The 12722-nt window shown below is 25.0% G+C and overlaps 1 protein-coding gene across 1 annotated transcript; it reads right to left on the bottom strand.

Moving 5' to 3' along the window:
* Window positions 1-5426: 5426 nt before the first annotated feature.
* LOC126893708 (uncharacterized) lies at window positions 5427-8037 on the bottom strand. The gene is made up of 4 exons (XM_050664148.1): window positions 7875-8037; window positions 7370-7562; window positions 5850-6065; window positions 5427-5766 (listed from the first exon to the last, which is right to left on the bottom strand). Exons 2-4 carry the CDS (start codon window positions 7558-7560, stop codon window positions 5619-5621), a joined length of 555 nt encoding a protein of 184 aa, XP_050520105.1. The 5' UTR covers window positions 7561-7562; window positions 7875-8037; the 3' UTR covers window positions 5427-5618.
* Window positions 8038-12722: the final 4685 nt, after the last annotated feature.

Consider the following 12722-nt stretch of genomic DNA (forward strand, 5'->3'; position numbering starts at 1 on the left):
ACATAGACAATAATAACATCAGTTCTTTAGATTAAATCTTAAGTCTACTTTATAATGTTTTATGATGTATTAGATTAAATTTAAAACAAATAACGATACTATTTTATACCTACTAATANAAATAACGATACTATTTTATACCTACTAATACTATGTTTAAACTTAAATAATTACATGTTATACCTTGTCGGTAAGTACGTAAAAAAATATATTCAGTCATTAGTTTTAATATCAAATTGTTTAATTTTAGTATTTACCTAAGTACTAGAAATGATGTCTAAGACGTTGATTTTCTCTGTCGCCGAATAATAGGATCGTCTTAAAATGATAATTTATAATCACCAAAGTTAACGTAGTTCCGCCACTGAACAAGTAAAATACATTTCGAGTAACGCATCGCCGCCTAACAGCGATAAGAAAATATATTTTTATAAATAATTCTCGTATTGACATCAGATAACGCATATACACAACACAAAACACGTTTAAAAATATACTATAGTCTATACCCTTATCGGTTCGTTTTCGTGGTGAATATTAGAATAATAATATTTCAATATCTCATGTTTTTGTTTACTTGAAATGTTACAAAATGCATTGCATCTAATATTTCTATGATTAATACAATGAACTAATTTTTTTATTAAATAAGATAAATAATTAATAATTTCGCTATGAGGCCCCTTTAACAACGAGGCCCGCGGAAAATCCCGCCTTTACATATACAGGGGGTGGACAAAATAATATGAACACCATGCAATATAGTTACAAATTGTTGCAAGTTGGCTACACTGTATATTTTTTGGATAACATGTCGTAAAATTAATATATTATCACAATATAGTAGTTATTTATAACATATTAGTGTATTACACAGGTTATACTACGAACGTTAAAATAAATTTAAAATAAAATGCGTGACCTCTCGGACTTCCAAAAGAGCAAATAGTGCGTGCTCGATTAGCGGGATCGTCTGTAACGGAGACATCTAAACTGTTGAACGTGTCAAGAGGGACAGTGTCTACAGTAATAACAGCATACACGAAATACGGAAAAACATCATCGGCGAAAAGTAATAGTGGGCGAAATCCAAAGTTACTGACAGGGACCGACGAACATTAAAACGGATTGTGACAAGACAACATAAAACTACCGCGTCTAAAGTTACAGCAGAACTTAACGCTCATTTGGGTAATACTGCTTCGACAAAAACTGTACGACGGGAGTTTCACAAAGGTGGTATTTATGGGAGGGCTGCAATTGCAAAACCCTTTATTACAGAAAAGAACGCCAAGTTGCGAATGAAATGGTGCCGTGATTATAAAAACTGGACTTTTGATGATTGGAAGAATGTTATATGGTCCGATGAATCATCTTTTACATTGTTCCCTACAAATGGACGGGTTTATGTATGGAGAACTCCAAAAGAAGCGTATAATCCGGACTGCCGGCTTCCTACAGTTAAGCATGGGGTGGTTCTGTTATGATTTGGGCAGCCATATCGTGGTATTCAACTGGTCCTATCATTCAAATGAGTGGCCGGATTACTGCCAATGACCATCTCGATATCCTCAATGATGAAGTTTTTACTATGGCCAGCATATTACTGCCAAACACTGCCATATTCCAAGATGATAATGCGCCAATACACACAGCGAAAAAGGTTCAGTCTTGGTTTAATGAGCATCAGAATCTCAACATAATTGAACCAATATGGGGTGTTTTAGAGCAGAGAGTGAGAAGCATATTTCCACCTCCAACATCTCTGAAACAATTGGCGGATATTTTGATAGAAGAATGGGACAAAATTCCGCTGGAAACGATTCAGGTTCTCTATGAATCTATTCCGCGAAGGATTGAAGCGGTTTTAAAAGCAAATGGAGGCCCAACATCTTATTAATAAATAAATATTGAGTATATGACAGGTGTTCATATTATTTTGTCCACCCCCTGTATGTAGTTCCGCCTCTGATTTGGGTGCCCTAAATAATAATAATAAAAATATGACTAAAAAATGGCAGGAATTGTTTTTAATTTTAAATAAAATAAATTTTACATTCATTATAAATTATATTTATTTTCAAAATTAGTATTTAGGTATAAATTATTTTTTCTTAATAGCTTAAAAGTTGGAAAATTAAATCAGCTAATGTTCACATCATTATTTTATTTATTTTTCACAATATGAAAAATTCATCCCGATAGTGATGATGAAAGTATTTTTTATTTTTTTTTAATTATAAGTATTATCCATTTTTTATAATACTGTAATAATTAGTATACTTAATACGAAAACAATTTGTTTTTAACCAACCAAAGGTAACATTTGAACTTGTAAGATTCATAGTATGGGATTCTGTATAAAGAGGAGTGGAGGGAGCCCCCCAAAAGCTTTTCTTGGGAAACAAATTATGGAAAATGATACAAAATGATAAAATTGTTGGTCCCTCCAATAAACATTTTCTGGCTACGAGCCTGCACAGAAGTATTGCCTCCAACGTAGCTCTGCACATACCTAAAACTACAGGTCGAAACGAGGTAAATTAATCTCATTTCTATAGGTAAACCACAATTGTAGTTAATGTTGATCAATGAATTTTCTAGTTGATACAATTTAGAAATTATATTCAACATAGAAATTCAACACAATTATATCGACAAAAGACACGATTCTATTAGTGCGTTTTTTGGCCGATTTTTTAATATGAACAAAAAATTCTTTACACTAAAACTTTATACGAACAGAATACATGTCAAGTATCTAGAATCAGCTGATTACTATTATTGTTAAATTATAATTCAGTTAATTTTCCAATTTAGACCTACTTCAAATATTTAATTTTTCTAATTATTCACATTACACTAATTTTCAAAATTTACCGTTACATACTTATTTACACATATCACAGACTTTTATATATACTTATATAAATATAAAATACTTATATAAAAATAAAATACTTATATAAAAATAAATATATTTATTTTTGCCTCAGCTTGCTGGCGGATGACATAACATTTTTATTGATTTTTCTAATAGATTTGTTTATTGTATAACTTAAATTTAATTTTTTATCTGTATATTACTATTTTAAATTATTCTTGAATACATTTTATTGATTTTAAATATGTAAATATACTTTAATAGCTAAAACTGCTCTGATCGAAATATGTGTTATATTATAATCTATAATAAATAATTATTATAAACAATTGAATGCTTAAAATTATTTTTCTACTATTTCATTTGAAAATATCTTATTAATTTATTATTTGATTAATTCTCAATAAGTTTATTTATGTTAGACAAAAATTATTAGAACATTTTCTAGTGCTTCTAATGGACGTTAAATAAATCAATTATAATTATAAAAAAATAATAATTTCTAGAACTAACAATTTTTTTTATACAATTTGAAACTTCTTTGGGGTTATTTTTACAATCAAATTTTTTATATTTGTTCAATAGCTCTGATAAGTAATTTTTATTACTTATAAGAATGATTATTTGGATTTGTGAGCATACCATAAATTTATTTTCGCTTTCATTGTGCTCAAGAATTACCATAGACTACTAATATTTTCGACATTTATTCATTCCTTTACCATACGTTATAAGAGTGTCAACTTTAATCTCAAATAGAAACATATACAATTAGCTGATTTATTAGATAATGATCAATTTTTAAAAAATCATTGGTCTATAATAAATATTGGACCAATATAATATGGGAAAAGTAATGAGACTGAACAATGTCTAGTCTAGAGAAATTTTTTTACGCGGAAAATGTTATTTGAAATAGCCTATCATTTTTTTTTATAGTATAATCATAATTTGTGCAAATTTTTTAATTATTCCGTAAAGATTCAACTTGATAGGGAATGTTGAAGAGTTTTGCCATATTTTTAAAAATTATAAAGCTGATAAGTATATCTATAACTATTTTATTATTTATATTTATGTTATTATTAATTATATCAATGAAAAATAATACGAAAATTTAAAAAAATATAATTTATTCAGTGACTTAATCGTCATAACCGCTATAAATGTAAAAAAAAAAAATTATTAAGTGAAAAAATCGTAATAACTGCTACTCTTCTAATTCAGAATCTCTGAGCAATATTAAATTTTATAAAATATGAATTATATATTTTTTATAATTATACTTTTTTAGAAATAAAATATTGATCAATTTTATTAATGTTTTTATAAATATTTAAAGTAGAAAACTTAAATAAACATTACTTTTAAAACTTGTAATGTGAAGGTTAACTGAATAGTTGGATAATAGTAACTTTGCTTTAAGTATAAATTTACAAATTATAATTAAAAATTAAAGTATACATATTAGTTCACATTAGTATTAAGTAGTAACGGTTTAAATATTCTATTCAAAATTATCAGTTATTTTTCTCTCCTTATTTTTGGTTGAGTTTTATTAGTGACTAATATGTATATTTTAAGTAAACCTACACTATATTTTATGAAGATGACAGTAAATAGAGGTTCACATTTTGTTTCATTTTATAATAAATAGTAACATAATTTAAAAAATGAAATCATACCAAATACTTTATGTTTTATTCTAATATAGTACTGATTATATTTATGGTATACTATTGTAACATTTTTTTATGTACTAAATAAGTTATCAGATTATTAAGGTATAATAACAAGTAATTAAAACAGTAAGAGATATAAAAATAATTAATGTAAAATACATTACTCTCAAAAAATTACAGTAACAAAAACAAACAAATTTTTCATGTTCACTAAATTCTCTTAAGCACATTATAATATGTGATCACAATACACTGTAAATAGAATTGACTTAAACAATTTTATTGACAGTTCAAAGTCAAGAAAATGAAACCATTAAAATCACATTGAACTATGTTTCATAGTTTTTCCTTGAAATTTATGAATTAACAATAATAAAAATTCATTCTTTGGAATTACTTAAAACATTTCAATACATAAAAAACGAATAAAAATTATTGTATCACATTTAAATTGATTATAACATTTTTGTTATGCATAACACCTGGCATATTAAAATTATTATAATAAGGAATGAATTCAATGGCTTTGTTATTAATAATAGATAATGATACAACATGATAATAGACTTAATGCTGCCAGTTGTTAATTATAGTGAAAAAAACAAGACCGTAAAAAAGTTGCCTTGAATTTAACAACTAAATTTCAATTAAAACAAACCAAATTTTTTTTTTTAAATTTAACAGATAAGCATGAATAATAAATCAATATCTTTGTTTAACCAAATTTGAGTAAATGCAGCCAATTAAACAGTTTTATTTAAAAAAAATAGATTATCCCAAGTTACATTTCTGATTTAAATATATATATTAAGTGACTATAAGTATTTTAATTACTATTTGAAATGTACAAGTCATTGGAATACATGGATGACACAATGCTTTATTAAGAAAATTTAAGTTACTATTTCAAATAGATAACAACTCTTTTTTAATAGGAAAATAATTTACTATCATTTCTCTGAAGTTATATTTATATATTATATATTCTTGTTTTTCTTTCTGGCGACAAATTTCAAAAAATAGAATAAGGTATAGAAATGATCATTGCAATGCTAATTGCGTTTACGACATTCACGACTTAAATGTCCAAGTTCTCCACAATTGTAACAACTTTGTTTGTTACCTTCAGGGCAATCACGAGCCATGTGACCAGAACCATTACAATTACGGCACAGTGCAGAATAGTTACCATCACCATTTCTGAAATATTACAAAAGAAATATAAACATATTTAAAAAATTAAAAATAAATAATTAGCAATAAACTCTACTATTTTATTCTACCTGCTTTCTAAACAATCCCTGGAAAAATGACCTATTTTGTGACAATTAAAACAAGCAGAGTTGCTATTTCCACCATCTCTACCACCACGGTCTGAGCGTTCTGCACGTTCTTCAGTACAGTCACGAGCTAAATGACCAGTTCTACGACAATTGTAACAAGATGGTTCACTAGCTGCTTGACTACAATCACGAGCAATATGACCAACACCATCACACCTAAAAAAATTAATTAATTAGTAATATATTCATCAATACTTAAGGTCTAGAAAAGGGTAAGAATAAGAATGAATAAATTAAATAATTTTCAAATCATATTAAGCCTCAATTTTCTAGAAAAATTCTAAGAAATCTTTGTTTTGCTTGTCACAAAATTTTATTTAATACATTTTAAACAATTTATTATTACTTTTAAATTATTTTCTACATATAATGTTAATTTTGGTAAAAAAAAAAAAAAAACATAGCATAATTTAATAATAAAATAGAGACCAATAGTAATATTTATTAAATACTGAAAAAATTTCAACAGTACAGTAATGTAAAAATTTACTAAGAATATATGTTGAGAACATTCATGTAAAAATACAATTGTTAAGTCGATTCGAATATAAACTTTCTCGATTTTTAAAAGCAAATTAATAATTAAATACAATAATTATTAAATTATTTATTTAATAATACTAATTATAATTAGTATCCAACATATTTCTAACACTATTTATATGACATGATTTTCAGCCAGTGATAAAAATAAGTTTAAAAACTAAAATTGCTTATAAAAATTAAATATTTTTTAAAAATTAATCTCAAACTATTTTATTTTTTAGTTGTATAAAATATAATATAGATTATATTTTTAATAAAATATTTGTACAATCGTGTGTCACTTTTTAGGCTTAAATTTTTTGTAAAACTCAATTTAAAATATTAACTCTTAAATAATATATTTAGAACTTATCGAACTATAGTATTTAATTAATAAGAATTATACTATTTTGCAGATAACAAAAGTCCAATTACCAAATATATAGTAGAAAAAAAATTAAATTACCAATCCAAATACAATTGTTCATTATAACAAATTACATACTATTATTTTACAGAATAAATAAAAATAAAAACAGTTAATAATCGCTTTAATATGTTTTTAATATAACAAAAACTAATGAAAAATGTTTTTATATATGATTCATCAGTTTAAAATTTTAACATTCGTAAATCCCTTACTGTAATTAGAATTCATAAAGTATTAATTATAACAAATATGTTTATATTACCATAAAATTGGTGATATCTTAAGATTCCTTAAATATAAAGTAAATTATATCTATACTAGAAAAAGTGCCCAGTTATAAAAAAAATTGGGTTGCTAAAATTATTGAAATTTTGGTTACCCTTTGAATAATTTTATAAATTTATCAAAATTTAACAGTAATTTACATGAAGAAAAAATATATAATTTAGACTAGATTAGCAAATATAGAGGATTAATTTAACAACTAAAATAAGTTGATAAATACCTGTAACATCTATCTTTATCTTTGCAATCACGGGCCAAATGACCACTGCGATTACATTTGTAACAGTTAGAATCTCTATCGTTACGACCACCTCGACTGAATGTTGCACTGTTCACTGATCCAGATTCATTACAATCTCTAGCAAAATGTCCTGACTTGTTGCATCGATAACATAAAACTCCACCACTCATGACTAAAAGAATAATTGAAAAATATATAGAATTATATTTAGTTTTTAAAGAACAGGTTGTTCTAATATGCTAAAAATCTTAATAAAAACTTGCATTAGTGGAAAATAATGTTAAATATTAAAATAATTACATGTACACTTAAGTCTTATTAAAATAAAATTAGTCATAAACCAATTATTTTGGAGCATGTGGCAAAAAAAAAAGGTTTACCACTCGGCCATTTTTTAATGACATGTTCTATGACAATATGAACCAATTTAAATTAAAAAGTATAACAATAGTTTTTTATAGATAAATATGTTACAAATAGTCACCTGATTATGAAAAATAATACCAATTATAATGAAAAATAATTTTAAAATTCAATAAAGAATATGTTAAAAAACGTGTACAATACGCTAGCTAGTACCGGGTTGAAAGAAAGAAGCTTAGAACAAATTTAACAACGAACAAGTATCATGAAAAAGAGAAACGTGATTTTTACGGTAGTTCAGTGTGACCGGGTACCGGGATATACCAAAGATAATGTAATGTCTTACAGCTTAAAATAATAAAAGCGGGTAATTCATAAATTACTGAACGTACGATAAATATAATTGCATTCATTTTATTAGGACACAGTTGTAATTTAATAACCATTCAATTGATAATATTATTATTCGTTTTCCTGATAAAATGTTCGTTATCATTAACATCAAACTGTACCTATAATTTGCATTTTTTTTATTTTATTATTATTGGTCATTAATTTTGTAATTTATTTATAAAATTGAATACAATATCTCTAATTTGAGATGTTTGACAAACAACTTACCTACAATAATACGTTGATACTCTTGGAAGAAGGTTAATTTATTTTTTAATTGCTAACTTAATGATATTCAAGTAGAAGTCATTAAAAAAAAAACGGTAGCACGTGGGGTCGTGGCGCAGTGAGAGCGTGAAATAATTGGGACTATGTATTAATGTATAATTAAAATCACTATCATAAGAAAAGCTTCAAAGCAAATCTGTAGATAGTATTTAATTTTATGAAATTGGCGGATTAATCATTTTTAACCTACTCTTTTTTGTGAAAATTTATAAAAAAAAAAAATGACTCAACTTGCAAGTTTGAAATTGACATCATTAAATAGAAAAAAATGGTATTATTTAGTTTAATATATACTCAGAAAATTTTATAATTAATATTTACAGTAAATTTATCAAAAAAGCTCGATTTTTTGCATTTCTATCGTAATAGATCACTTAAATAGAAATCATAGTAATCATTTATAATTAACTTATGGTGTTTAAAAAGATTCTACAATGGAAATATTCAGGATTTAATTAATTTTAATGATTTACTTTAACTAAAAAAATGATTTATATAGGAACATGTTACAAACAAATTTGGAATGTTATAGACTGGTAGTAGCACACACAAATAGAGTTAAAAAATTAATAAATTACAAAGTAAAATTATTTACTTTTGTAGTTGAATACTTTTATCATATCAATTCTAATTCGACAATAAATACTTTAAAAATATTAGAAATCAATGATTTTAATTGTCTGTATGGATAAAGCTGGTTAGCTACTCTTTATTTAATTCAAAGATTTGTTTTCAATTTTTGAAGGTAATATTTTTAACCAAATACGAATTGTAATCCTTTGACATATCTTTGAAAATAGTAGGTTAAGTAAGAGTTGGAAAAATAAATCGCAGCCACAAAAAAAAAAACACATATTAATTAATATTAACATGAATAAGAAATTTCTTCTCATTAGGGGAGACTACAGTGATGGGATCCTTCATATTTATTGGTTATTGAATTTAAATGATATAAAAATCAAATAATTTAAAAAATTTTTTCTAACTAAAAAAATTGGCAATTTAAGCTAATATAATTTTAAAATTACTTTTATCAACTTTAAAAAAGGAAAACTATTTAAATTTAAAGTTTAAATTTATATTCTATATCAATTAGATTATACAATATTCATGAAAGTCAATTTAAGATATTTTAAAATACAAAACTCAAAATTTTAACACAAAAATAGCATATTTTTAGACATAATCACCAAGAAGAAAATCTTCTTTATAAAAGAAAAAGAAGCGAATTTTTTTTTTTTTTAATAGTAAAATATATAATATAAGCTTTAATTTAAGATTAAATAAAAGTGTCAATATTTCCGGAACATTATCAAAAATTAAATTAAAAAAAGCTTTATTTGTGTGCAAAAATTACTTTTTTGAATCTCCCCCGTGCGAGGTTTAGTCAGATTTTCAAAAAAATTATGTCAAATAAAAGAAAAATATCCAAGGTTTAAATATAAAAATAAATTTGTTCATTTTTCAAAAAGTTATGACAGTTGTAAGTATTAAAATATTTCATGTCAAACAGTGATTTTTACATAAATATTACATTTTTCGTTAAATTCGACAGCTATTTTCCCATGGACGAAAAGGTACGGGACAAATGTTTTTTTGAACTTGTATTATTTATTAAAAGCTTTAATTTGATATATATAAGTTCTACTTTTTATACGTAGGTTTCAAGTTTTAAACTCCTCCTTTATGAAGGAAAATGGTCCAATTAAAAAAAAATGCATGTCAAATGAAAGAAGTATGTATAATATATTTAAAAAAAAAAAATTTATGTTGATACATTATTCAAAAGAAGATAAATCGTCGGGACAAATTGACATGACATAAGCTTTAATTTGACTTTAATGTTTAAAGGACTCTGTATTTCTGGAACAATTTCGAAACTTAAGTTGAAAAAGTCACTTTTCATAAAAAAAGTTGCTATTTTAAATACCCCCTGTCAGCAGGTTAAGTGTTAGATTTAAATCAAATGAAAGAAAAATATGTAAGGTTTCAATATAAAAAAAAATAAAGTTGTTTTGTTAATTTTTGAAAAATTTATGATAGTTTTATGAAAAAAAATGACGAAATTTACCGACTTTAAAAATTGTAATTTTTTTGTAAATTTTCCCCATTTACGGGAAACGAGGGGAAAATGTTCAATTTTTGAGTGTAATATCTTCAACTAGATACGATTTGTGATCTTATGACGTATTGTTCACCAAAATCGGTCCTGTGAGAGCTGAGAAAAAGTGGCAACAGACATACACAAAAAAAAAAAAATAAAAAAAAATCACATCATAGGAAAATTAATACCTTCTCAGCTTCGCATCGAAGCTTAACAAATATTATTAATAAATTGTTCAATTTAAAATACATATAAATTAAACTTCCAAATAAGTATTTATTTTGAATGATTTTTAGTAGTATTTGCGCAAAGGCGCATTTAGAAATTGTCCCGTCCCTAATAACCTTGATATTTTGCTCATTAAAACATATATTACTGATACAGAAAAAGACAAAATAATTTATTAATTAACTGATAACACACACTTTCACCAACTATCAAGTACTAAAATGATATATTGTTCTATCGAAACAAAATCGCATTCAATTCAAAATTCTTTTAATAAGTAATTCGGTCACAAAGACTTATACATTTTTTTAATAAAATAAAGTTAAGTATATCAAATTTTATATCAAAATCATTATTTTGCTTTTCTAGTCATCATATTAGTTTTATATTATGGTATACATTCATATAATATAATATACATTCGTATACCATAATACATTACTCTAAAACGAATATTTACATCTGTACTTTCTCAAATTTAAACATTTTCGATCTACAGTCGATAAATTTAATTGCTATACTAGAAATTAAAGAACTATTAAACAAATTTCTGTATAATTAAATTATAATTTTTACTTTTACCTGAAGTAACATCTGATTTACTGTATCTAATTACCAAAATTATTATTATTTAAAATTAACATTGATTTAGCTTCAACAATTTTATTTTTTACTTTTTATTTTCGAAATCTAACTAAATTTTCAATTTTATAACCAAACTCTGACAGTTATGTCAAATTCGATTATTATCAAAGTATATCTAAATATAATTTTCCAAGTAAAAAAAATAACTGTAATTCTAAATATTAACATTTTAAAAAATGTATTAATAAAATAGATAGTTTTGTACAGTTTTTTATCTGTTAATTATAATTAATAAAAGAAGTTCTTAATATATGAAAAATAATTTATTACATAGAAATTAGTTATATCCATTCAATAGTGGATAATTTTAAGAAGAAACTATTTTGTTAATAAGAGCTATTCCATTCAGAAATTTGGTCCGCAACATTTCCGTTGAAAAAGTTTCACTGTATTTCCATACATGGGAATATATAATTTTAAAGTTTCATACATATTTCATAAAAAATGTTATATTTATAAATAAAAAATGTTACCCTCTCTGCACTCACAAATTAAGAAGAATTCAAAAACTGATATTAAATATGAAATTGGCGATCTTTGAAATAAATAGAGTAGAAAACTTCAAGGTTTTTTTGTTTTAAATTGAGAGATATTAGTTAATTGAAACAAATTAATTGATTTCAGAAACCTATGCACCTAGTAATGAAGTTACTAAGAACACGCACTATAATAACAGCTTTTTTTTTATTGCAATTATTAAATGTTTTATACTCCCTGATACTTTTCCCTATTATGTTACTGAAATAATGCTAAAAACACAAAACCATAAATTATGCAAAAATATGAAACATAAAATAGTGGGACGGTGTGGCCGAGTTGGTAACGCGGCACTGTTTGACGTGCATTGTCTCGGGTTCGAAACTCGGTCACGGTAATTGGAGTCGCCATCCCACTCTCCGGCGACGGACTAACCACCCGTCCCGGAGTATAAATGGTTAAGAAAACCTCCTCTTGGGGGGGAGATAGCTATGGCCCTTAATGGACCAATAAAAGCAATAAATAAAAAAATCAAATATATAATTTCGTATTGGTTTTATGAAACAAATTTATAATTTACATATTTATCCTTAAAACCTATAAAAAAAAAAAAAAACTATATACACAATTGTGTGATGCAAAATTTGAACTTTAATATTCCATACATAATCTGATTTAAAATTTATAATAATTAAGGAACCACATTACACATACATAAATTTAGAAGCACTTAAGTTTAATGAAAACATAGAAAAGTTTTTCAAGGAAAACTTGTTGCAATATAATAATATGGAAAACTGTTCAAGGTTCATCAACTACAAATGATGAACTGTA

This window comes from Daktulosphaira vitifoliae, unplaced genomic scaffold (genome assembly GCF_025091365.1).
Source record: "Daktulosphaira vitifoliae isolate Bord-2020 unplaced genomic scaffold, ASM2509136v1 Scaffold_1, whole genome shotgun sequence".
In the NCBI taxonomy this organism is placed as follows: domain Eukaryota; kingdom Metazoa; phylum Arthropoda; class Insecta; order Hemiptera; family Phylloxeridae; genus Daktulosphaira; species Daktulosphaira vitifoliae.

Coding starts and splice junctions, on each gene's coding strand:
- LOC126893708 (XM_050664148.1), bottom strand. CDS start 7,560: ATGAGTGGTGGAGTTTTATGTTATCGATGCAACAAGTCAGGACATTTT. Junction 6,066..7,369: donor GATAAAGATAGATGTTACAG/GTATTTATCAAC, acceptor TAATTTTTTTAG/GTGTGATGGTGTTGGTCATA. Junction 5,767..5,849: donor AGGGATTGTTTAGAAAGCAG/GTAGAATAAAAT, acceptor GTAATATTTCAG/AAATGGTGATGGTAACTATT.